General features: G+C 51.1%; 1 protein-coding gene across 5 annotated transcripts; it reads right to left on the bottom strand.

Annotated features, from left to right (window-relative positions):
* Positions 1-219: 219 nt before the first annotated feature.
* Positions 220-26,071, bottom strand: SNRNP200 (small nuclear ribonucleoprotein U5 subunit 200). Of its 5 annotated transcripts, none has more exons than XR_014051944.1 (45): positions 25,888-26,071; positions 24,904-25,067; positions 23,722-23,893; positions 22,664-22,856; positions 22,122-22,177; positions 20,867-20,965; positions 20,077-20,229; positions 19,872-19,971; positions 19,560-19,696; positions 18,896-18,979; positions 18,626-18,799; positions 18,188-18,325; positions 17,812-17,967; positions 16,933-17,103; positions 15,709-15,902; positions 15,370-15,493; positions 14,216-14,365; positions 13,865-13,975; positions 12,952-13,083; positions 12,596-12,784; positions 12,060-12,257; positions 11,278-11,430; positions 11,085-11,165; positions 10,736-10,819; positions 10,049-10,155; positions 9,782-9,900; positions 9,355-9,509; positions 9,047-9,236; positions 8,708-8,881; positions 7,628-7,788; positions 7,138-7,365; positions 6,618-6,809; positions 6,349-6,527; positions 6,060-6,211; positions 5,135-5,243; positions 4,294-4,402; positions 3,609-3,802; positions 3,351-3,515; positions 2,978-3,099; positions 2,555-2,698; positions 2,281-2,457; positions 1,758-1,918; positions 1,584-1,665; positions 685-781; positions 220-608 (listed from the first exon to the last, which is right to left on the bottom strand). XR_014051944.1 is itself a non-coding variant. In XM_081484732.1 (45 exons), the coding sequence occupies exons 1-45, from the start codon at positions 25,930-25,932 to the stop codon at positions 465-467; spliced, it is 6,498 nt and encodes a 2,165-aa protein (XP_081340858.1). In that variant the 5' UTR covers positions 25,933-26,071; the 3' UTR covers positions 220-464. The 5 variants fall into 5 exon arrangements, 3 of the variants coding, with proteins under 3 accessions (XP_081340858.1, XP_081340860.1, XP_081340859.1); XR_014051943.1 differs by having other exon boundaries at positions 689-781; XM_081484732.1 differs by having other exon boundaries at positions 689-781; positions 3,613-3,802; positions 13,865-14,024; positions 14,178-14,365.
* Between the last annotated feature and the right edge of the window lie 711 nt (positions 26,072-26,782).

Raw genomic sequence — 26,782 nt, 5'->3', positions numbered from 1 at the left:
GTTCAGCGTTAGCTCTGCTTTGATGCCGACACAGAAGGGCCACAGGCAGTCCTGACAGGACCAGGCGCCGCCACCGCCCTCTGCTGGCTGAGCGGGCACAGCCACCTGGAGAGCAGCCTGGAGCCGGTGTTCATGGTCGACAGGCTCACTGGCTGAAAAAGCAATCCTTCGACTGGGGAAAGGAAACTTTTAATTTGGAATCACTGCAAAGACACATGGTTTCTCCAAGTCATTTTATTAGAACGTGTGACTCAAAAGGAACTACAAAGAAGATGCCTCAAAATGCTGTACATGCTTTGTGCTTGACGCCTACAGACACGGAGCCAGAGTGTGGATGGCAGGGAGCCAGGGGAAGCAGGAGGGTGGGGTGGGATCAGGTCTCCACCACTGCGTTCCCATATGCTGTACACGCCCCTAAGTCAGGTTCAACTCTTCTCTCCGTGAAAGAGTGAATGCCTTTGGACTCAATCTGAGTCACTGTCTGTCTCAGCTTCTTTCACATCCACGCTGAATTTGTACTCCTGGTCACATCCCATGTAAGCGTCACTCATGAAGTACAGGGTGTAGTTGTGGGCGCCGGTGGCCGGGGCCACAAAGTCGAGTTTCACCTGGAGAGAGCAACCAGAAGTCAGGGCCAGCTCAGATACCTGCCCCCTCTCGCAACACGCTGGGGCCAGCGGACACTCACCTTGGCCTTCTGCTGCAGGGTCAGCCTCTTGATGGAGATGAGACTATTGGACTTGGCGTCTCCTATCACCACCCACCAGCCCTCTTCACGTTTCTGTAGTGACCAAAACCCAACAAAGTCAGTGTGTAAAATTTGATGGCTGTGACACCAGGCAAAAAGTTACAAAAACAGGAAACCAGAAAGCAAGCTTTCCAAATTTTCAGATCAAAAGATAATCGGATACAGGATTTTATTTTATTTATTTTTTATTTTATTTTTATTTGTTACTTTTTATCTTTTTTGGCCACACCATGCAGCATGTGAGATCTCAGTTCCCAGACTAGGGATCAAACCCGTACCCCCTACAGTGGAAGCATGGAGTCTTAACCACTGGACCACCTGGGAAACCCCGGATACAGGATTTTAAACTAAGGTTTCTCATGTGAACTCAATTTTCAAGTAGACAGGTGAACTCATGTGTTGGTTCTGGCTCACTTCCTTGTCCCAGAGTACCTTCTCCTGTTTAGTGCCTGACATTAGATCCAAGACTCCACTATCAGACATCTAGTCTTTGAAGCTAGCAGCTTTGAGTTCCTCAGAGACCCTTTTAGGTAAAAGGCAGACATGCCAGAGGACAAAAACAGGTTAACATGGAGATGAGCCTGCCAGCAGAGTGGATCCAAATTAGGCCTTGTGCCAGGACTTCTCTCAGCAACCAGTCACCCAAATTCCCTTAGAGCAAAAAAACTAAAGACTTCCACAAAAGCACTCACAGCCCCCAAATTAGCCCTCAGCCTTGTGACATCATCATTACTCTAGCTTTCCCTCCCCTGATGCCTATGTGCCCTTGCAGCACAGACTCTAGCCAGTGGGCAGGGCCTTGAGGGGACCCCGGGAAGCCAGTCCCAGCACGTACCTGCGGGAAGAGAGGCGCGATCACAGGGCCCGTGACTTCCTCCTCCCGCTCCAGCTGCACCAGCACTACGACTGGCCCGCCACTGTAGGGAAACACACGGGCGCTTGTCACCGCTGTGCCCGCCAGGGAGCACATGTGGGGACCTGGGGCAGCCCGCCAGGCCCGCGGGCTCACCTGCGGATGCCATCCTTGTCCACCACCTCGTAGGACAGCTCGATGTTGGGGTAGCGGTTGCAGAAGCGGGCAACGTCGGCGATCTGGCCGTCCGACAGCTGCAGCAGGGCGCTGCGCTCCTCGTCCTCCATTTCCATGATGTCGAAGACGCTCTCCACACCCTGGGCAGCCATCCAGTGGGGTCAGGGAGGGAGAGGCAGGCGGCCGGCAGGGGAGACCGGCCCGGCCACTTGGCCTCGGCCAGGGGACTTGTCAGCGCTCTAGACTTCCCTCCCCCAGCCACGCCAGCCCCGACTCCAGCCAATGGAGAGTCCATCGGCTCCACAGGGTGGCCCATTTTATCCCTATGCTATCAGACCATCCAAAGAACACAGCTCACGACAGTCAGGCTCCCTGGTGCCTTCTTGGGTAACACCTTCAGAGAAGCCAAAACGTGACGTCTCCCCTCCCACAACCAACCCCAGTGCAGGACGCCCGGCCTCCAGACTTGGCCACCCCACACTCTGATGCAGGCCCAGCTCACCTTGTCTGTGCAACGTTTGATGTGCTCAGAGGTGAAGTGCGGCAGCTGTTTCAGGTAGGAGTCCTTGGACCACATGGCTTGGGTGACCATCTGGGCCAGCTCCATGGCCGCCAGGGCCGGGCTGAGCCACCCGTTGCTAGAGAGGACATCCACGCAGGCCTGGATGAGCCGGATGGCCTGAAGAGGGACAGGAGAGCATGAGCAGGCAGGGTGGGCACTGCTGCCTCAGAGGCCACGCTCAGGCCTCCATGCCCCCGATGCCCAGTCTCTATACCTTGCTAAGGATCTCCTCTGTATCCGACTGCAGCTCGGCACTCAGCTGCATGCGGGACAGGTGAGCCTGCAGAAGCAGGTTGGTCTTGACGTGTGGGTCATTGAACTTAGGGTTATTCAGCTTGTGGGGAACCTTCTGGGCCAGCTGGAAAGTGGAAGAAAGAGTGGTTGGTGAACAGGCGACCCTGCCTGAGACCTGCACTCAAGCCCAAAGCGCCACCCGTCCTAGGCCCACAACCATTCCAAACTCAGAGAGGTGACGGTGGCTGTGGCTGGTGGGGGTTGAGATGTGTGTGGAGTGTGTGAGGCAGCTTGGGGGCAGGGACTGGGTGTTTTCCTGAACTGACAGCGAGGTCATGTGCTCTGGGCACAGGGGCCGAGCTTCAACTTGGAAGACGCACTACAGAAGCCAAGATGTGCTCACCTGCCGCAGGAGGTTGTCCTCGTGGTGCCGGATGGGGATGTTCTCATACTCGGCCGCGTTGGAGATGATCTCGATGAGCCCTCGCACCTTGGTCTTGGCGTTCAGGGACATGCTGAAGAGCTCTGAGAAAGGAAGGGAAGGACATTTTGGAGGGGTCAAAGCAGGCAGAGGAGAAGTAGAGAGTTAACCCCTGGGCTAGCCCAGCTCCACCCTGCAACACATCCCTCTGACAAGCACACAAGGCCCTATCATCCAGGGCCTCAATGTCCCTCGACAAGCACACAGGCCTCGTCTGTCATCCCTGTGGCTGCAGACCCTGCAACACATCCCTGCAGCTCAGGCTCCCTGCACAGCCAGCCTCGCTGGCCCTCACCGATGGTGGTGTAGTTGATGTAATAGTAGGCAGCAATCATGCCCAGGTTCAGGGGCGCCACGTCCATCTCGTCCTCGATGCTGATGCACTTGGACTGTTCCAGATCACTCAGGGTCTGTTCCACGAGCTCCGACAAGTGGTCAGACAGGTGACGATGGGAGATGCCTGTGAAGGCAAGAGGTAAGCAGGGGTGTCCCAGGGCGATGGCGAACGAGGGCTGTGCAAACCACCAGAGGATGGTGCATGCACCACAGCCACTGACCCTGCAGGTTGTAGTAATTGGGGTTCTGGGTCATGCGGCGGTATAGGAAGGTCCAGGTGAGGTAGTCCACAGCATCCTGCTTGTTCTCGATGGTCTTGGTGACAATCTCAGCATTGAAGTGGTCATGCATACAGTGGTCCAGGTGAGACTCCACTGGCAAAGGCTCATATAAGAACTTCTTGAAGAAATCCTACGGGAAAAGAATGTCAATGACATTACAGTACACAGTCAATGACAGTACAGTCACAAAGAAAGGCCAAGGGCAAATATGGCCCCTGTGCAACAGACACGGCTCATACAAAATGGAAGATATCAGCTGTACAGACAAGGTGAGCTGGGTCTGGACCTGGAGAGTTGGATGTGTCTGCCTGTTCCCCCTGGCATCACTGGTTATTTCTACCATGGAGAAAGGTACACCGAGACCCACGGGCTGAGCAGGGCATGAGGAAGACAGACCCAGCCAGAGGACTAAGATCTCAATAAACAGAGTCAACAGCAGTAGCAAAAATAAAACACTACAAAATTCTACGCAGGCAAAGGCTTGTTACAAAAGCAATGTGGAAAAGAAAAGAAGACAGACAGCATATAAAAAAGTTAAGTAAAGACACCTATTGAAAGAGAGATTAAAGAATCTGTTCTGAGGCCCAGGCTCGGACGACAGCGGAAGAGGCCGGGGCTGACCTTTTTGGAGCCCTGGCACATGATGACGCAGCGCCCCTCATCATCCTGCAGAGGGCGGTTGGCATGGCCCACCATCTGCAGAACGTCGTAGATGGGGTAATCCACGTACCTAGAGACGGAGGGAGAAGAGGACTTAGGATGCTGCCTCCCTGAACGTCGAAGAATAAAATGCAGATACAGGGAGACGTGGAAAATCACAGTAAACCTGTTTGTGAGTGTGCTCAAGCCCTAGTGTCACAGGTTATCTATACATCAGTTTAGTTTTCAATATTAAGAGTCACAACTTTGTTGCTCAGGGTCTGTGAACCAAAGGTATTAATCCATCTAATGTGTGTGTGTGTGTTCCCTCATGTCCATCTTCTTGTAACCCCACGGACTATAGCCCGCCAGGCCCCTCTGTCCATGAAATTTTCCAGGCAAGAATACTGGAGCGGGCTAACATTTCCTCTTCCAGGGGATCTTCCTGACCCAGGATCAAACCTGTGTCTCCTGCACTGGCAGGTGGATTCTTCACCACTGCGCCTCCTGGGAAGTCAACCCATCTAATGCCAATAGCCAGATAACTCCATATTAAAGCATTTGATATGTAAGGCAGGCTCCCAAACCTCACAGCCATATAGTTCATGAGTGATCTAGTCCACCCCACTCAAATCCAAACCTAGAAGCAGGTTCAAGCATCAAAAATAAGTCTGCACAAATAAAACCCTAGCTGGGGTGGAATCTCGGCTAGCTATTTATTTCCCTAACCTGTTTTCTTCACAATAGTGACCTTCTGGATCTGCAGAGGTTACGCTCATCTTAGGAGAGAGGGGCCCGTTAACACACAGCACACTGGACTCACGCATGGATCTTGCCGTTGTAGTACTGGGTGTCCATGATGATCACCAGGTGGGCGGCCACATTCATGCCCCAGCAGAGACTCCGAGAAGCGACCACCACCTGGATGGCCCCTGAGCGGCAGAGGGGAGGGGACTGAGCACAGGGCCCCCTAGGTGGGGCGGGACCTGCTGCCTCCGGGGCAAGCAGGGGCTTACCCTGCTCTACATTTCAGAACTCAGTACAAAGTGGGGCGGGGACAAGGTTTCAAGACTAAGAGGCTAATGCAGTACTACAGGAGGGTCTGCCTGTCACTGCTGCTCTGTTGGGGGGGCTACCCTGCAGGAAACGAGGTCACCCTGGAACAGACCCCCAAGCCCAGAGAAAGGCAAGCTCACGCTCCTGCCTGACAGGCACGCTGGGCTGACTGGAACATGCTAACACCAATTCAGCCACAGGCTGGCCAGTTCCATGACAGCAAAATCAAGCTCTGAGGGTGCCCCAAACCAGGCAGATTCAGGAGTCAAACAGTGATAGGAAGTGATTCTGGCAGGAGCACTGCCACTGCAGCTCCTTAAGCACTGTCAAAATACTACTCTGCACAAAATGCCTAATGTCAACAACAGACAAAAGCACACAGCCACCCAAGGGAGACGCACAGAATGGACTCCATCTCTAAAGCCCACCCTGCCGAGTCCGTATCCATGTAAAATTAGGTCTAGAGGCCAAAGGTCCAAGTCTAAAAACCCAGGTTCTAAAAGAGCACGACTTTATGTGCCTGCCTGCTTTCTCCTCTACCAAGTAGATTATTCCACCTTCAGCTCAAGGACATTGAGATCAAATAAAAGATACAATAATCTGAGAAGTATCACCCACACGGGACAGTGCACTACACACCCCACTGACACCTGTAGCTGGTCCCACTCTGCACCTTGAGGCCTGCCCTCTACCTGAGCTGAAGAGCTGCTCCACCAGGCGCCGCTCCAGGGGGCTGAGCCCCTCGTGCAGGTAGCCCACCCCGTTCAGCAGCGTCTCCTTCAGCGTGCCGTCGCTCAGTTTCTCCAGGTATGGGATTAGGTCCTTCTCAGTGCAGTGCAGGAACCTGGGTGGCAGGAGCACTGACTCAGCCCAGAGTAGTGACACCCCTCCAGAGCCCCTCCCAGGGGTGCTCGCTCAGCGCCCAGCCAGGTGGGGACCACCCCCCTCGCACACACACAGCACCCGGCAGAGTGGGCCCACCTCTGGCGCTGGATGTCGGCCGCGCACGTGGTGAGGATGTCGATGGCGGTGAGGCGCGTCTGCTTGCGGGAGGGCACAAAGACGATGACAGGCTTCTTGGGCGAGTGCTTGGTGATGGCGTGGTACACGGGCTTGGCCATGGACAGCAGGCGAGTCTGCGTGTGGCTAATGTTGAAACCCTAAGACCGGGGAGGGAGAGAGAGGTGGTTAGGAACCCCGGGGAAGCTGGGCTGTGAGGCCGCGCAGGAGCCGTTAAGCGTGGGCCCCACCTGGATGTGCAGCTCCAAGGGCACGGGGCGCACATTTGGGTGGAAGTTGAAGGTGGAGGTGGCGCTGCAGCCCAGCCAGTGGGCCACATCCTTCGCGTTGGAGAGCGAGGAGCTGAGAGCCACGATGCGGATGGGCCGCTCGATCTGAGAGGAAATGTAGCGCATCCGGGAACAGATGACCTCCAGGACGGGCTGCGAAGAGGAGCGACTGATCACTGCAGGCCTGGGGGCTCCAGCCTCGGCCCTGAGCACCTCCGCAGGCAGCCCAGTGTGCTCGAGATGATCTCCTAATTCTCCCTTCTCATCAGGGGCTCTCCCGTCTCCGGGTGCACCTCTCCCCAACCAATCTCCACTAAGCTATGCTGGTCTCAAAAAAACCTACTAAAAAATCTCAGGTCATCCTTTTGAGATAAGGTGACAGGCAAAAGCAGCCCCTCATCTGTGGCCGACACATAAGGCCCGGGGCCAAGGCTACACTGCAGGTCCCAGCCCCGCCTCTGTGTGGCAAGGCCAGCCGTACCCCGTTCTCGCCCCCGATGAGGTGGACCTCGTCCACCACGAAGAGGTTAATGTTCTGGACGTTCTTGCGCTGCTTCCACCGCCGGGAGAGGATGTCCCACTTCTCGGGCGTGCTGATGATGATGTTGCCTTTGCCCAGGAGCTTCAGGTCTGTGCTGGTCTCCCCCGTCAGGAGCACCACCTTCTTGCTGAGCCTGTCCTGGAACTTCTCGTACCAGTCCATGTACACCTGGCAGAAAGACGTCAGGGCATCAGCAACAGTTCATTCATTTGGAGAAACACCTGAGAGGCCAAACACAGAGACCTGTCGCCCTTTAGATCTCAACCTACTACACCAAGTGACGAGAGCTTTTCTTTAGCAAACCGAGGAAAACGGCCACCAGCAGGTAAAGCCTTGCCCCAGCTGGCTCTGCAAATTTTAGGGCTCAGAAAAACCTCAATCTGGACTCAACAGATGAAAATGGTTTCTGGAAAATTCACACAGGACACACCTGTTCGGCCAGGGCCTCCATGGGGGTGATGTAGACACAGCGGCCCTCTGAGTTCTGCAGCAGCATCCGCAGGATGGCAAACTCCGCACAGATGGTCTTCCCGCTGCCCGTGGGGGCCCCCACAAACACGTTGTCATCGCTGTTGTACACAGTGTTGAACACTGAGAACCGACAGAGAGGCAGTGTGAACCCCGAGGGAGGCGCGACGGAGGCCATGTGGGATAACTCAGCCTGTCAGTCCAGAGCAGCAACCAGGAGGGGCGCGGGAACAGTGCCCCCAACTTCAGTCAGGCCTGTGCCTCCTCTCCCCCTCATCTGCCCCACCTCCACCAACACGAGGAGGAAAGAGGCCAGGGTAAGGCCTTCAGGTCCCCTGAAGGTCTGCCAGAGGACAGCAGAAGCATAGGAGGCCAGGGCTCCCTCCTCAGGGACCAGGGTGCCAGACCCGAGGGGACCAGCTCCCCTCCTCCACCCCTCCACCCCCTGACCACATCTCCTGGAAAAAGTCTAATACAGAGCGAAGCCAAGCATCTAAACCCTAGCACTCCTACTGGGATAAAGCCAAGTTCCACTATTCACTAGGGTCTCAGCCGGGGTGTCTCTCTCGTCCTCCATCCCTCACCCACAGAACAGGACCGAGACAGTAGTGTCTCCAATGGGAAACCACTTGTAGCATCGGTGGGAGGAGTGAACCACTAGGGCTCCACCCAGCCCAGAGAACCTGGGCGTGCTCTGGGAACAGAGCTGTCATTTAAAGCAGTGAAGGGGAGGAGGCCTCAAAGCCTCCCTGCTCGGGCTCAATACTGCCATCTCCCAAGCCTGAGAAACAGCCGTGCACCGTAAGACCTGCTCTACCAACCCTCTGCGGGGAGACGTGCAAAGAAGTGAAGCAAATCTAACAGTCACCAGGGCCGTCTGAGGACAGAAAACGTCCTGGCTGCTCCCACAGTTGGCACTGAGCTCCCACACCTGCCAAGTCCCTAGGTGCCCCCTCCCTCTCCTCCTGCAGAACCTACCTGTCTCCAGGGGACCTTTAAATGTCCCCAAAAGAACTGCCCGCCTGGAAATGGAAACACCTACCCTGGGTCTGGATGGGGTTGAAGAAAGGAAATTTATCCTGGTAGAGGCTCTCAAAGGCGCTGTTTCTCAGGGCAGACACAGGCAAGGGCTGAAGGTCTAGCAGCTCGGTTGGCGGCGGGTACTTCTCTGGCAGGATCAGGTGCCGGAAAGAGACGGGAAGCTGGGTCTCACAAGCTGCCAGGAGAGAAACGGGAAGGGCTGTGAGCGCGCTGGCAACCCCAAGACAGCTTGCGTGTCCCTCTCCCCAGCTAAGGTCAGCCCAGCACAAGGGGCCAGATCTTGTCTAAGAGCCCCAGGGGGAACCTGGCCCCGAGGACCCTGCGGAGGAGGTGCACTCACAAAGCCAGCGGTCGGACACCACACGGATGAAGTACTGAGGGGGCAGTGGCTCAAAGACGGGCACGAAGAACGTGATGAGGTGCTCGTCCTGGGCATACTTGGCCTTGAGCAGGAAGTACTCGTGGTGCAGGATCACCTCGCTGTCCACGTCCTCCACAAGAATCCAGAACGCCTCCGACGAACCGTGGACCTGCCCACCCAAGCACGAGGGACGGGAACATGAGCCGACGGGTGGGCAAGGGGAACTCAGCCCTCCCGCCTCGCTCGCCTCCACGCCCGAGGCTTGCCCCTGGCGCGCCCAGCCGGACCTTCTCGTCCCACTGGAAGTCGGGCGTGATGGTCAGCTCCACCTTTAGGGTGGAGCGCGTGATCGGCTGCAGGTGCACCGACAGCTCCAGCTTGGGGAAGAGGTGGACATACTTGTGGATGGTCTTCCCCATCTTGGGCATGCGGATGAGCTCGCCTGTGAGGACATGAGGGTGCACGCAGCTGCAGCCCAGCCTGATGGCCGGTCTGGCGAACCCGGCCCTGAGGGAAATGGGCGGATTCCGCTCCAGGGCGTGGGCTCTTCCCTCCACTCAGGGGCCCAGAGGATTCAAAGCTCTGAGACCAAGGGCAAGGAGCTTAGCAGTAATGGGACAAGACAAGTGACCGCAGGGCTTGGGGTCAGGAACTGGGAAGCAGGGAGACATCTGAGCTGTGCAGATGAGGAGGAAAAGATGGCTTCCCACACACCTATTTCATTGTGATTCAGGTCATACAGACGCTCAAAGGGGAAGTTCTTCTTCTCGATCTTCTTCACGACCTCCTCAGGGAGTTTCCGGAACTGGCGCAGAGGACACATGGACTGCCACCTGTCCAGGAAGGAAACGGGACCTTCTCGGTCTCAACTCCTACCCAGGTGCACACATCACACATTAGGCTGTGCTCCAAGGCTTTCCCACCACGACCTGAGCCCGAGACCCCCAACCCAGGACCAGCTTCCAGCGCACTGGGACTTACATGCGTTTGTCGATCATCTTACAGAGGTTCAGGGTCTTGTCTGTAAGCTGTGCCCAGCCTCGGTTCAGGACAATTTCAAAGATGGCCCGCATCAAGCGGCCAGCCGACTGGGGAAAGAGGAAGCATTCCCTCTGTTATGTACCCAGACCTAACGAAGCCGCTCTACACAGTTTAATCACCTTGAGCTCTGATATAATCAGCCACATCAACTCAAAATCCAAGTCCCCCCAGAGATGCTCAGGGATGCACGACAGAAGTGGGGCTCGAGCTCACTGCCCAGTATTTAACATACTGCTCACTGCATGACTTTACAGTTTTTGGCCCATTTAGCATTTAGGATCCTAGCAAGAGTAAAGGTGCTAGTGACTTGCCCTGAGGAAAAGACAGAGTAGCTGATAAAGCCTTTGGCCATTTCTAGGTTTACTTAGGAGACCAGCAGCTATAGTGGGAAGTGCTTCTCTGCAGAGAAGCAGACATGTGGAGCTTCCCAGATCTCTCTAATGGCCTCACCTTCCCAAGAGCTCAAGATGAGCAAAACAGAGTATCCACACCATACACACAGCAGCCAACAAGCCACCTGAGGCACAACTCGGCATTCCTTCTCCCTCGCTAGTATCAGCCCACTTTCTGCCAGACACAGCACACAGGGGATCGTAACGTATCAGGCCAGTGCAACGCCCCCCTCACCTGAGTAACGTAGACCATGTCAGCCATCAGTGCAAAGCCCTCCAGTTTCAGCTGCGAGATGAAAGCCTGGAGAAGCACATTGATCTGGAAAAAAGTAAGAACGAGGGCGATCACTGAACCATCCAAGGTGAGTAACATTTCTGCTCTGGGCCTCCGTGCCAGGTAAGATCTAAAGATCTTCATCTACAGACAATAATTGATATTCCATGCAAAAAAAAGACGTGAGAAAGATGCAGAGACTGGGAGAAGGGAGCAGGTTACCAAGCACAAGCCCAAGTTCCAGGTTCATCTTTTAGAAGATGAGGAAAACCACCTGACTCTGTCCCAAGCAGAGAGGAGCTGGGCTCACCTTTGCACTGGGCTCCTCAATGCTCTCCTTAACGGGGATGGGCACCCTCTCCAGCAACTTCTGCAGCTCCAGCTTCTCCTCCTGCCATAAGCAGGAAGCAGGTCAAGGAAAAGCCCAGAGATCAAGGAGAGAACCATCCGGCAACATGCTGGTGAGTACCAGCTTCTGGCTCCCACATACTGGGTGGACTCACCTCTCTCACAGTGATGTTCTTGAATTCTGAGGACAACGAGAAGACTCTGAAGAGCTCAATCTCGCTCAGGGTCGGCTTTAGCAGCTGGTTGTAGGTCTGCACCGTATCATTGGTGATGTAGTAGTGGCTGGCTATACGGCCTAGTTCTGTCACCTATGAAGAAAGAAGACTCAATTCAAGGCCAATCATTAACAAGCAGTAACCTCTCACTGTGGACAAGAGATGCCTACAGAATGAACTCACAGCACTACAAGTGCCTGGCTCATGTGTGGGAAGACGGCACAGGGATTTTCCTGGTGGTCCAGTGGCTAAGATCCTGAGCTCCCAATGCAGGAGGCCCAGGTTTAATCCCTGGTCAAGGAAGTAGATCCTGCATACCCCAGCTAAAAGATCCCCCATGCCACAACTCAAAAGATGCTACATGCTGCAATGAAGAGCAAAGATCCTGCGTGCTGCCACGAAGACCTGGCACAGCCAAATAAATTTATTTAAAGAAAGATGGCCCAATAAGCTGATCTACAGTGACCTGATGCCCTCCCAGAAAAGAGAACAGAATCAGCTACCACAGCTCAAGATGTAGAAAGGAGGCACCATCAGGTCGTACACCACTTTACAAGTGCCTAAGTTCAAAAGGCACAGTGCAATGCTGCCTGTTTTTCCGCTCTTCCAAGCAATGCGTAAGTAGACAGGCAGGCCTCAAATCAAGAAAGCCGTTTGAAAGACTGTCTCCAGGGGCTACAACTTTTGTGGGGATCTGTTCCTCCCTCCTTTGGCCCACTCACCTGGAAGTTGCCCGTCTTCTTGTCGTACTTGACCAGGTTGTTCTTATCCAGCATCAAGGCAGCGGTATGAACCAGATCCAATCGGCGCTGGTCTAGGAGTGGGTCTCCTTTGAGGTCATCGTGAGAGATGCCATAGAGGGTCGGGGACCGGAGCATTCGGATGTACAGGTAGGCGTAGCCCAGCCAGTTCACTGCATCCTATCACACAGAACGTGGGTCTCTGCATGCAGAACTGATGTCCACATGAAAAGTTCCCATGGAGCACTTCAGAATTAATTCCCAACTATGAAACTATGTCTTACACTGTCTCATGAATGTTCATAATATTTCGTTATTTAAGAACACAGTCCTTACTGAGATTTTGGCAACAAGGGGAACTGTCAGTCATAGACCCAAGAAGCTTGCAAGCACTTACATGGAAGGTGTGGAGCCCAGGGCTGGAGGACCCTGGTGCCGATGGCCCACACCACCTCACTCCTGGTGCCCCAGCCCCTCTGGAAAAGGCAAGAGGCGCTGAGAGCAGAGGCTGGCCCCACCTTTGCATTCTGAACGTTCCCTAGCACGATCTCCGCGTTGAGCATGTCGGGCAGCTTGGACACCATCTGGCTCTCAATGGGAAGCTGCTGGTTGAGGAGTGATAGGTAGTACTGCAGCTCTCCATGGGAGGTGATGAGGATGCCTTCGCCCTTGGTGTCGTACTGAGGTCTTCCCGCTCGTCCCAGCATCTGGTCGGAGACAGAAACCCAGAGGGCCATGGCCACAGAGCTTCCGGCTTTTGACTCCGGACTCCTATATCACAGAACCTCACGCTCCACCTGCCGTCTTTGGGGTATGTGGGCATCTTATAAATAGCATGCTTTTCCCCACCAAGAATAACTCAGAAGCTCCATACCTGCAGGATATCCAGCGCTCCTAGTTCAGTCCAGCGCCCCTTCTCTGGACTGTACACCTGGGTGCCTTTGATGATGACGGTGTGGGCAGGGAGATTCACCCCCCAAGCCAGGGTTGCTGTGGAAACTAAAACCTACAGAGGCAAGGCAAGGCAATAAGAAAAACAGACCTTGCCACCAAGGGTACATATCCTCAACTTCTCTAGGCAACCGGCCTCAGAGCTTCTAAGCAGGACTGAGGTGGGTCCCGTACTTGTCAATGAAACATCAGAATAAAGAGGAAAGGAGTCTTTGGGTTCCTCGTCTCTTCAAGAATCAACATTTCAAGGCTCTAGAGACACTTAAGAGGCAGTAATGCAGACCTATCTGAATTAAGGTTGGGCTTAGTCGTTCAGTCGTGTTCAACTCTTTGTGACCCCATGGACTGCAGCCCGCCAGGCTCCTCTGTCCGTGGGATTCTCCAGGCAAGAATACTGAAGTGGGTTGCCATGCCCTCCACCAGGGGATCTTCCCAACCCAGGGACTGAACCCAGGTCTCCCATGTTGTGGGCGGATTCTTTACCACCTGAGCCACCAGGGAAGCCTGAATCAAGGTTACTAGACAATTAAAAATATAGACGCTCCTGAGAGAAGGAATGAACAAGGTCCTGACCTTACGGGGCCTTGTGTGACAGTATCTGGAGTTGCCCACATCCTGGCTTTGCTGTGGTTCTCGGACGCTTTCCTAAACTTACTCAGCTTCCCTATGTATGACGTGAAGAGTTGGGAGGGGTGGTATGAAGTTACACTGACTGTACCTCCCATAATCCTCTGACCTGGGCTACCTGAGCCAGAAACAACAAAGTACCAGGCACAAGCACACGGCACAATCGCCAATGTTTTCAGTCTCCCCTGTCTGAGCTCTGCCCACCTCACCTGAATGTGTTTATCAGCGAAAAGATCCTCTACAAGTGTCCGGTCAACTCTGGTCATGCCTGCGTGATGAATAGCAAAGCCATAGGGCAGGAGGTCCTTCAGCTCCAGGTTCTGGGGAACAAAGAAAGAACAGGTGAGGAGGTGAGCCTGCCTGAGGGGACTCTCCCACAGAGGAAGCAAATCTCCTCAGCCAAGATGCTGCCCTTCACCCAGTCCACAAAAAACACAGCCAATCACACCCTGCCCTGTGTGAAAACAGCACCGCCAGGCAGTCCTGGAGGACAGCCTGGCCGACTCGGATTGAGCCAGCTACCAGGGAGGAGCGAGGGACCCAGGCCTGTCTCCCCTCACCTTGCACTGCTCAGCTTCTGTCCGCAGGACCTCTGTGGAGGCCGAGCCCTCTCTCAGAAACAGACCCAGCGTGTCCTTCTCCAGGCACATGTCCCGGATGGCCCTGGCTGTCTTCCCGGTCTCCTTCCGGGAGTGCACAAACACCAGTACCTGAAGAGAAGCCACAGTCAAGAGACACCACTCCAACAGCCACCCCCACAGCCCCGGGAATTGGGAGCAGGAAGCAGACGCTGCACCATTAGCAGGCCAGAAACTGAGGTCTTGAAGAGGGCAGATGGTAGGAATGCATACTGGCTTCGAAGCCTAACAGAGCCCTCAAGACCCTAAGCAAACAAACCTACCAAATATAGTGACAAGGGTCCTGTTACTAGGGCACCCAACTAACTCTTAACACTTTGTCTTTAATAGCAAGTTTAAATATAGTATAGATGAAAATTCAGGAGTCTCAATTAAAAATTTGTGTTCAGGTATCTGATGAGATTCTAAACAGTTAAGACATATAACAGGCACTGGCCTATATAAGTGGACTTAAAGTCTCAGTAGAAAACTAGCACCATTTTGCAGGAAATAAAGTCATCCAAGTATTTCTTGCCACAAAAGATTTGTCTCTTCCTCTAAATCTTTATACTTCTTTTTATGAGACAAAATACAGTGTTCAATTAAAAAATTACATCACACTATCCAGCAAAATGCCCTTTCACTAAGTTTCCATTTTTATTTTTCTTTTTAGAATATTTTTAGTGTAAGCCACTCAAATCTTTCATGGAAGAACCCTTGATGATCTAGACAGACAGACTGCTTATCTGTGCATGGGGATGCCTTTTCTGGGCGTTTTGTAATTACAGATTCAGTTTCTTTAATGGTTATAGGACTATTTATGTTTTATCTGTTTCTTCAAGGCTGTTTTGCTAGTTGGTAATTTCTAAGAGACTAGCTCACTTCTTTAAGGTTGTCAAACGTATGTGTAAGGCTGTTCACAGTATTCCTTTAACAGCCTTTCAAATTCAAAGGTAACAGATTCTGTAGAAATATCCCATTTCGTTTCTGGTACTGGTGATATGCTTTGTTTCTTTCTTTGTCTCTATCAGTGCTGCCCAATTATCAGTAAGTCAAAAATTCAAAGAGGTCAGGAATGACAAGAAACCCCAACAGACCTGATTTTTTCCAGCATGTTCCATGATTTTCTCATAGACAATTTCATTCATGATTTGGAAACGCTTGATGGCTTTCTTCTCCGTGATGCCCACATATGTCTGTTCTAGAGGCACTGGGCGGAAGCTAGAAGTCCAACAGTCAAATCAATGAGGCTTTGGCACAAAACACTGAATAAAAAGTCCTTTTCACTGCCAGGGAGTGATATGCCTCTTTTAGGATTTCTACCACATCAAAACCAAGGGCTATTCTAAAACTCGAATCTAATAAAGCTCCTGGGCAAAGGAAGAAATCAGGAAGGTCACCACCCTGCTTAATCTTCTTCCCATCTCTTGTTTTACCTGTTGTCAAAGTAGAAGAGGCCCTTGGCAGGATCTACACGTAGAAAGGTAGCCACATCTTCATAGTTGGGGAGGGTGGCGCTAAGGCCAATGAGTCGGACATCCTCCTGGGTCATTTCAATGTTCCGGATGGCCCTGGCCACCAACGCTTCTAGGACAGGACCTCTGTCGTCGTGGAGAAGATGGATCTCATCCTAAGGAATAGGACGGCAGCAAATTACCTTTGGGACCCAAGAAATGAGGCCCCCTTTCCTGACAGTAGTCCTGTTTTGTAAGTATGTAACTACTATTGCAAATGAAGAAGACAAAAAAAGGGATCCCAAGCCAGGGAACCTCAGAGGATGAGACAGTATTCACCATGAAACATCCCAGCAAACATGCTCTGAGCATGAGCTGCTTTGCTCCAGTTCAGTGGAACAATGCTTTATGGTTAGGAAAATCTGACACTTTGGGTAAATGAATTCCTAGCTCACCTAAAAGATAAATTTCTTTACTAAAAATGAAGCTTCTAATGAGACCAAATTTATATCAAATAAAGTTTCACCTCTAGGCAGTTATCTTTACCAAGAGCAAACAATATGATGTATCAAATAAAAGAATTCACATAGCCTAAGGCAGTGCATCCAAAATCTCAGCAGGCATTCAAAGCATATGGAGACCTTAATAAAATGCAGACTGTATTTCAGTAGGTGGGAGCAGGGCCAGGGACTCTGTATTTCTAACAAGACTTTGAGTAGCAGGCTCTAAGCAGGGGTTGGCCAACTTCTTCCTGAAGGATGAGAGGCAACATGCAAGGTCTCCTTTCTGATTCCCGGAAAACCTAAAGAAACTACCCTCAGACTGTCGTCCCTCCCCGGGGGCTTCTGAGCATTCAGAACACCATATCCTGACTCCCACTCATTCCCTCTGAGGAGGGATTACTTATAAAGCCCTTACAGTTCTGGGAATACGTAAGCAGCTTTTTAGACTGTCTGTTTACATTTATTTCAAAAATATTTCAGACATAAAAAGCCACAAATGATATGGCAGACACCATGCCCCTCCTGGGAAGTGTTTCCACTTAATGCAAATCCTCCTTTAGCAGTAAGAGCAACGCTGACAACAGCTGCCATTACACAGGCCAGTGACCTGAGGAAAGGCACTGAAGAAACAGTGAGCATGAAGGCCCAGCAAGCCCTCCTCGGCTGGCTGGTCTCCCTGTCCCCACAAGGACGCCCTGCTCACCAGGATGATGAGCCGCACGAGCTGCGTGTAGGTGCGCTCCCCGCCCTTGCGGGTAATGATATCCCACTTCTCGGGGGTGCAGACGATGATCTGGGTGGCGCTGATCTCCTCCTTACACAGCTGGTGGTCGCCAGTCAGCTCCGCAACAGTGATGCCATATGTGGCCAGGCGCTAGGTGAAGGAAAGGCATGTCAGGCAAGAATGCTTGGGGGGTGGGCGTGGGGGCTGGACTCCACACTCTCTGTAAAGTCTCTGTGAAGTGCGGGGTGTTAGAGGCAGGCATCAACCCTTCAGAGAAACACCAAGTATATGAGATCAGTGATATGAACTCTTATTTCTAAAACAAACCTGGGACTTCCCTAGTGGTCCAGTGGTTTAGACTCTGTGCTTCCACTGCAGGGGGGCTGGGTTCGATCCTGGTCAGGGAACTAAGATCCCACATGCCACATAGCGTGGCCAAAAAATAAAAATTAGTAAAATAAGAAAAAGATTCTCTGGGAGCTCTACACACAAGAGGGGGAAATGGAAGCTTATAGAAAACAGACCTGGAGTAACATCAGGTCTGTTACCAAGCACTCATGTGAGTGTTTCATAAATATTCCAATAATGCAAATGATACCCACTGCAGAAAATGGCTAAGAGGAAGATTAAAAAAACAGTAAACCCTTGTTAAAGCCCAAAACAGACCCAGGACTTTCCTGCTTCATAAACACTCTATATGGGTCAAGCTCCACCTTTGAAGGAAGAAAGAAATACCACATGAGGAGTTCTGGAAATGCAACAAGAATGTAAGGCGAGAAGCAGAGAAGCACCAAAGCTGTCCCCAGGACTTTGAGAGCTGCACCCAACACCTTCTGGAGGGAAGTTCTACCCTCTTACCTTTCCAAAACTGCCCACCATCTCCTGCACCAGAGACCGCATAGGGGCGATGTAGATGATCTTGAAGTCATCCACGTTGATGGTGCCGTCCATGTTAATGTGCTTCCCTATCTCTCGGAGCATACACATCAGGGCCACGTTGGTCTTCCCGGCACCCTAGAGATAGGGACAAGAAGGCCTGTGTACCTAGTATACTACCTCAACTTCCAAGGGCTTATCACCAAAACAGAGTGTGTCCGGGGAATTTTATCTTACCATTTAACACTTCTTCTACCAGAGGATATAGAATTAAGGCGTAAGAATGGAGAGGAACAATCTTGCCACCTAAAATATATACCGCGCTCCACAAGAAAAAGGCACGCAGGGCAGTGCTTACTGTAGGAGCGCAGAGCAGCAGATTTTCATCCGTCTCCAGGGCGGCACGGTAGAGCTTACTCTGGATCCGATTCAGTGTTTTGAAGCCCTCAAAGCCAGCCTGGGCATACTTGGGCAGCTTCTCCACTGGAAGAAGTTGCTAGAAAAGAGAAAGGCCGTGCACATCATATTAGCAACATCTCTGAGCAGACCATGGCTTTGCAAGATTACATTTCCTGGAAAGCTCCATGTGTAACTCTCCTCGAAGGCCAGAACAGAGAGATCAATACTGTCCCCTGGGCTCAAAATCAAAATGGGAAAACCCGGCAGCAGCTTCCACTTCTGGAATAAACCTACAAGACAAATAAAATCTACAAGACAAGGCCACGTGGAATGGGTTGCAATACAAAGTGGAAGGGAGGCAAAGTGAGCAGAACACTGAGAACAGCAATCCCCTCACTTCTTCAGAGCCGAAGGGCTTGGGCTTCAGGGCGGGCACGTGCACCTCTTCGTAGCCCTTGCGCTGGCGCCGGAAGGACCCGTCAGGAAGCTGGCAGCGTTTGTTGGCCATGAAGTGGCTTCCCTGGGTAAACACAAGGTCCTCCAAGTCCAGAACCTGCCGCGGAGCCAGCGCCTGGAGTATATGAAAGACAAGACCACAAAGGCAGTGAGCAAGCTGCACAAACGAGTCTCCACCCTTCACGGCCTCAGACATGACCCTGGTCCCTACCTCTCCGCCCTGGTCCAGATCCATGGTTTCCAGGTCAGTGTCCATGCGGGACTGACGCACCCGCTCTCTGCGGGACCGTTCCTCCTGGGGTGGGAAGACAGAAAGAAGAGCAACGGTTCATCACCACCCCCAGCTTCTCGTCCTTTTCAGTCCCTTAGCTGAACTTGACTCACAGGTACTGACTAGCAAGTCCTGAAACAGACAGATGGCCCTTTATGTTCAGACAGCTACCACGGGGACCACCAGAATGACGGTATCAAATCACTTTCAAGGGACTATACATAGTCTAGAGGTCTCAAAAGTCAACATTCAACACCCAGCACCAAGGGCTACCCCTGAGGGCTAGAGTATGGGTTCTGTGTTCAGCAAACACGTGCTGTGTTCCTGTGCTGTCAGCAGACACGACTTATTGTGTGAACAGACAGCAGAAGGTGCTGGTGATGACAGCAGCAGGTCAGTGGTCTCTCAACCACACCAGCGTGAAGGCATTGATTCCATTCTGTACCGATGACCACACTCAGAGCATCTGGAGAAATATTTCACTTCTTCAACTTCCTCCTTTAATAGGAATTTGGCTTTATGCTGTAATCTTCTAACTGGTGTCTCTTTTCCAAAGCAAACACTCTAGCTCAGCAATCAGAGAGACAAACAACCCAGTCCTTACCCGGATCAGATCCTCCTTCTCCGTTTCGTGCAGCTGGTAGAGGAACTTGGACAGCTCTGGGTCAGCCTCCATCTTTCCCATGATCCTCTCCTTTTCAGCTTCACTCTGTGCACTGGCCAGCAAGGTACAGTACAAAACTGCCAACAACAAAAGGAAAAAAGGGAAGGTGAGATACAAAAACAACCTTCAACCTTGGGGTAGAAATAAAAATAACCAAGTGAGGCTGTGAAAAGCAACACAACCCCCATCTCTCTCTCTCTCACACACACACACACACACACACACACACAGAAGGGTCCACAATCTACTCACTCATCATCCTGTGTTGCCGCAACACCTTGATAAAATCAAAAGTGTTGAAACCAAGGAGCAGAACCAGCTGGTTCTCACACTCGCGGTCGTCGCTGGCCGTCTGCAGAGAGACGGTAACACCACGATTAAGGCCACAGCCACCCACTTCCTACACTGCCCCATCTCCTAGGCTACACGGAACACAAAAACAGTATCCCGGCCGTACCTTCAAAATCTCCAACACCTCATCTGCCTTCTTCTGCGACACGATGGCATCATCGTAGAAGCGACTGAGCTGCCGCTGAAGCCAAAAGGCATCAATGTCCCGAGGGTGCAGATCCTTCTTTTTGGAACTCATCAGTTCCCCTGAGGCCACAAGCTATGAAGGAACCAGGCACTGGGCTCACCCTGTTGCCCTCTGCCCCAGGTGCTTTCTCATCGTCCTACAACAAAGCTCTGCAGGCTACTCACAGCCCACCCTCTTCTGAGGGCTTTCTGATGGGAAGCACAGCGTGGGGGGAACTCTGCTGTATTGAATTCAGAAGCACACCGACCCAAGATTTCATCAACACATGACTTTAAGAAGCAGGGTGCGTTGACATATATACAATACACAGGCAAAACAGACAGCTAGTGGGACGTTGCTGTCTAGCACAGGGAGTTCAGCTCTGTGCTCTGTGATGACCTAGAGGGGGTGGGATGGGATGCAGGGTGGGGGCAAGGCTCAAGAGGGAAGGGACATATGTACACATGTAGCTGATTCACAATGCTGTGTAGCAAAAACGAATACAACATTGTAAAGCAATATATTCCAATTAAAATACACAAACCACTTACATGGGGGGGAGGAGAGTGACTGAAATCTTGCAAAAATCAAGACACTACACATTTATTACAGCTCACCCTATAAAAGGGTAGCTCAATAAACACTACATAAGAGGACCAAGGTACGGGAACGAGTGCTACACCCAGAGTTAAGCTGCACGCAGCAACAGGCAGGAGTCAACTGTACTCACGTTAGCTGAGAGGGTGCAGCGCACCACCGCCTCATCTCCTTCCATGTCATCGTCAGATGCCTCTTCACGAACCTCCCCGTACACATCTTCATCACCTTCCTGTAGAAAGAGCCCCAACCCCAGCGCGTGATCTGAAGATGATCCTGGCATCCCCACAGAACCTCTCCCTTGCATCTCACTTAAAAGCTTGCTCCAGGGTTAAAGCAAAGGCATCTGTGGTGAAACCAACAGCTTACTGGAAACAGGGTCAGCCTCACTTCAGAGCACATTTAATGGAAGGAGAATACAGAAACACGCATGGGAAAGCACACAGCGACCAGGAGTGTGGAGACCACACTTGGCTTGCTCACTACTGTCCTTACTCACATTGTACTGTGTACTGAGCACAGGGTCATGTTAAAAGCAAGTCCTTGATAATAAGCATTTATTCAAAGAATAAATGCTTTCAGCAAAGCATTCTTTCAATTTGTTGCTACTTGAAATCATAAAATCCTACTAATTCTATTGCAGGAGGGGGCTTAGCAGTCTTCTGTTGCAATCATCTCATCTGATAGATGGAGACACTGAAACAAAAGGACCTCCCTGAGATACACGACCAAAACTCAGCTCTCTTGGCTCCCAGGTCAGTGCTCTTTCCTCTGACTCTCCTGTGCAATCCCTCCTTCCTGTCCTAGTTTATGATACTGCAAGGTCAGCATTAATGATCAGGAGCCAAACGCACCCACTGAGAATTCAAACGCAACTCTGCACGTTTTTCTCAAGTGTTCCACTGATTCCTACTTTTATTTATATTCAAGAAATCCTAATTAGGTGGCAAACCTCAGTTGCTCCTGCAACTGTTACTGAAACAACCATGCACAAAATACAGGCGCATTTTTGGGCAAATGTGCATTCTTTTGAAACTGGCAGTAGTACTGCAAAGAAGAAAATTAACACGATAAGGTGAAAAAGCATGAAACGGTGACAGCATATTCCGCAATGAAATATACACTGTACTTATCTTTTTTCTTTTTGCTGATCCACTTGGTTTATTGTCAGTTATCATACAATCAATGTAAGTTCAAATTTGCTTTACAATATCAAAAGATAACAACCACAACAATTTCTCAGCAAAATACTATTTGTGCCCAAGTCTGAAGTCCATACAACACCATAAAGCTTATCTGGCTTAAGTTAGGTAGCTTCTTTATACTAGAAGTAGTGCCCTTACCATAACAATTTAAAAAACACTAGTCTGGGTTTGTTTATCACTTACCTCCTCATCAGACTCAAACTGTACATTCACACCATATGTCTCATCAATGTTGTCGTCTGAAACAATGAGGGATTAGAAAAAGACGACAAGGAACAGTTAGTGAAATGAGGCACTTGGGAGCTAATTTCCTCCCTAACTGGTGACATGCCTCTCCTCAGGACAGATCTAAGGTCTAAAGCCTCACAGACAAATGACCAACAATAGAGGGCCTTCTGCGCTGCCACCATGAGGCTTGCTCCAACCTGCCAGCTTCGGACATAGCTCCGCTCTGCCTCCTCAACCACTTGCACCCCACCCGCATCCAGGCGCTGTCCAAGTTTTCTCCCACATTCCATACAATAAAAGGGTCTCAGAGTAAGAAATGGTGGCTGGAATCTAGGGATTCTGGTATCTAACAACCATAACTCCTCCAAAAACACCAAATAGGATATGGGACCCTTTTAAGGCATCTTTCAGCTGCTTTAATGACTGAGGCTAGAAGATCGTGTTGAGGGGTCAACAAGCAGCCAGGTAACACGGTCTGGACACCAAGAGCTCCTTACCCATATTCTGGATCTCCTTGTCTCCACCGTAGTCTGTGATCTTTTTGCCCAAGTTTACTAGCACATGGTATCTGGTATCATCTGTCTGACCCAGCAGCAAATCAATCTCCTTTCTCCTTTCCTTGTCCCGAAGTTTTTCATTCTTTAAAACAGCGAGAACTTCATCTGCTGCCCCACAAAGGATATCACGTGGCTGGAGGCAAAAAAAACACAACAACTTAGAAAGAAGAGAGACCAAGACGAAGAACATCACTGATGGGCTTTACACGACAACAGGATGTGGAGAGCCATATTTCTCTCAAAGCCTGCATACCAGGTTCTGATCATTTTCACTAACGTTAATTTAAAAATGCCACCAAGGGTCACACAATTGAAGGGAGACCCCTCTGTTTCAAAAAAAGATTACACTCAAAAAAAGAAGGGGGACTTCCCTGGTGGTCGAGTGGTTGGGACTCCACACTTCCACTGCAGGGAGAAAGGGTTCAACCCCTGGCTGGGGAACTAAGATCCCACAAGCCACACAATGTAGCCAAAAAATAAATAAAAATTAAAAAAAAAAAAAAAGACACAGCTTGCACAGCTGTCTGCCACATTCCTCCAGATGACAGAGGCACTCAGCAGTCCTGCCCTGACCTGCCAAGCTTTTGTTAATTCTTTCTCCTCACCTCCTCTAGCAACCACCTCACCAGAGTCTCTCAGAGACTCACAGAGGGCCTTAATCTAATCACGGACAATCTTAAGAGCGCAAATTCTGGATACAGACTACCTGGGCTCATATCCTAGCTCTGCCAAACACTACTTCCAAAGTTACTTAAGTATTATTTGCCTCACATCTCTCCTGCAAAATAAAAAATGAATATTAATAGCACCTAGTCACAGAGCTAACGAGACTGAAAGAGAAAACACACATAAAGTGCTACCTCACATAAACATCAGCCACTTCTGCATACTGATATGGCCCACACAGGAAAATCCACAAACAAGGTTGCTCTGGGGCCTTTTAGCTGTGACTTCCTCCCTCTCCAAAAAACTGTGGCTTCACCCTCTGGCTGCCTCACCTGGTCCCCAAGGGCAGCCTGGATGAAACTGAGCAGCACTTCATAGGTCTCCCGGGTCTCCTTGGTCTTGGGCTTATAGATGATGCCCACCATCTCATCGATGCCCTCCGAGAGCAGAGTATAACCCTTCATCTTGTTGATGTCGTGCCGGTCCTCATCACGCTTTCTTCGCCTAACAAACACATAGTATGACACTGAACAGGTAGAACCTTCCCTGTTAATGGTAAGACTAAGGCAAGCCCACCCTCCTCTTCTCAGCTTCATGATTCACAGGTAGTATTTAAAACCACAAATCTATGCCTCAGCAAATGATTCCCATTTGGCCTTGGTCACTTGCAGGAGTATTTCTTTATGGGAACACAGCAAGAGCAAGGGAATCCCCTGTCATCCTCTCAGTAGATGCACTACATGCTACATGAGACATCCGCCCCATTCATTTAAACAAACAACCCTTTCTACTTTGTATGACAATATTATATGATTGGATTTGACTAGTTTTCATCCCTCAGACACATCTTCCTTTCCCAGCCAGAGAACTGAAGCTCCAAAGGAATCTACTGCCATTGATTCCTGGGAAAAAAGTCATACTCTGCAAAGTGGAGGACCAATGATATGTAACTCATCTCAAATATAACTGCTTTAATCAAAACTGGACCTACAAATTTTTGAGATTTCATCATGGGATAGATGATGATCAGGTTCGAAGGATAACCGTGAGATAAAGTTCAATGATTCTTTAAAGTTTGGAAAAATATCACCCTTCCCCAAAGTAAAAAACCAACTAAAAAGCAAAACAAAACACCAGCCTTTCATGCTCGAATGGTAGTTTGTAACAACAAAAGAAAAAGCAGGCAAGAGCAAACAAAAGAAGTAGCGGAAAGTTAGTAATAGAAGAAAAGAGTTACTGTGACAAGAGTTTACCAAGAGTCTTGAAAATACTATGAAGAAAATTAAGATCTCTCTATGGATGAGAAACACATGCTGGAAAAGGGTCTAAAAGTTGTTTTCCATTTCAGGTACACTTGTTAAGGCCAAAGAATCTTTACCTTCACTGAGGTGTCTTAATGCCACTAATGAATGGCTCATCTTGCACCAAGCAATTCAGCAAAACCACTGCTTAAATACCAAGGGAAAATGGATTCTGCATCTGAAGAAAAATCATTTTTCCCCTTTGATACTCACTTGGCTCTTCTTTCCTCTTGCATCTGTGGTTTGGTTCGTTGAGCCTTATCTCCCATCCGAGTGCCCTCCAGCTTCCCAACCAGTGATAGCACTTCTCCTGTGGGTTCATCCCGGCGGGTCCGGTCAATGAGAGAGCGGTCAGCTTGGAGGACAAGATTCGAGTTCTGAAGAGACCACAATATTATTGAAGCTCTGAGGTAAGCAGGACTCAATTCCTATATCACAGGGATACCAGCTGACAACAAAGAAGAATCGGAGCGACTAAGTGTCGATAACCACTGCTGCTGCTGCTGCTGCTAAGTCGCTTCAGTCGTGTCCGACTCTGTGCGACCCCATAGACGGCAGCCAACCAGGCTCCGCCGTCCCTGGGATTCTCCAGGCAAGAATACTGGAGTGGGTTGCCATTTCCTTCTCCAGTGCATGAAAGGGAAAAGGGAAAAGTGAACGTGAAGTCGCTCAGTCGTGTCCGACTCTTAGCGACCCCATGGACTGTAGCCTACCAGGCTCCTCCGTCCATGGGATTTTCCAGTCAAGAGTACTGGAGTGGGGTGCCATTGCCTTCTCCGCGATAACCACTAGTCGGAATAAAAAGATGTTTTCCTTGAGACGCGCATCGTACAATCGCGCATGAGCAAAGGGCAATCAAATCAATATAACAATCATTGCTTCTAACACTGCTCATAATAACTCCCACCTGGGCAAAGTGTCGGGCACGTTGGGGATGACACGGAAGGGGTGGGGAAGAGCGCTGACGGGACTGGGACAAACACTCCTATAGAGCTCTTCGCCCATCGCGGTAACAGCAGAGCCCCAATCACCACTGGGGTTATTCATGTCGCCGTGTACCCCCACCCTCGCCAGGTTCTGATTTCTCCTCTGCTTTCGTGGTTCTCGCTAGACCTTTAGACTGAAAACTCCCTTCTTCAGCCTCCCGCTCCCTATCGGACTCCCCCGCCCAGAGCCCTCCGCCGAGCCCACACGCACCGCTTTGTACTCATACTGCAGGCTACGGGCGGTTACATCCGCCATGGCCGCGGCTGCTCAAGAGTCTCAGAGCTCCGCTCCCCGGACCACACGCTACAAACGGTCGCCGATCTCCGCTACCACCGTGCCGGAACGACGCAGGAGATACGCACCGCAACCGAGAGATGGGCTCCCTTCCGCTTCCGGGTCGGACGCCGGAAGTGCAGTCGGGAAATAGACCCGGCGTGTGCGTTCCGATTTGGGACCGGCGAATCTTGGTACCCTCGAATGATGGTTCCGGACCCATGGCCCGTACTCCTGGGCTCTGGCCTTTGGCTCCCAAAAACTTCCCACGTCAGAGCGAAACGTATGCCTGCTTAGCACCCTATCCTGTCCCAAGTGCTTTTCTAACCCCTTCTTCCTCTGGTAACAGTCCTATGAGCTATGCAGGCAGGGAGGGGCTGATGAGCCGGATTTCTGGCTGAGGAAACTCTAGCACCTTGCAAAAGACTGAACCGTGTGTGTGTGTATGTGTGTGATTTCTGGCTGAGGAAACTCTCGCACCTTGCAAAAGACTGAACCGTGTGTGCGTGTGCGCGCGCGCGCGCGTGTGCGTGCGTGCGTGCGTGTGTGTTATCTTCCTTTCGGTTTTTCCTCTGTATTAAACAATTGATACAAAGCTCTGTTCCTCACCTACCCCCACCTAGAATCCATGCTTCCGCGACCCTCGTTCTGGGCACCCAGGCGACTCCTCTTTGCCCCCAAATGCTTGTCACATTCTGCAGCAGGACCCTTTCCAAGGCCCCAGGAACATCAATGAAGGAAGTAGCTGCCCTCCTGCCAGGGCTAACTCGTTGAAGACAGTGACTTAATTTCTTCTCCAACAATGAAGCCCACCCCCAACCCCCGCCACGGA

This window comes from Giraffa tippelskirchi, chromosome 4 (assembly GCF_054371585.1).
Source record: "Giraffa tippelskirchi isolate mGirTip1 chromosome 4, T2T-mGirTip1v1.2.pri, whole genome shotgun sequence".
NCBI classification, from domain to species: Eukaryota; Metazoa; Chordata; class Mammalia; order Artiodactyla; family Giraffidae; genus Giraffa; species Giraffa tippelskirchi.
The sequence above is the reverse complement of the archived record's forward strand: the minus strand, read 5'-3'. Positions and strand labels throughout refer to the sequence as shown.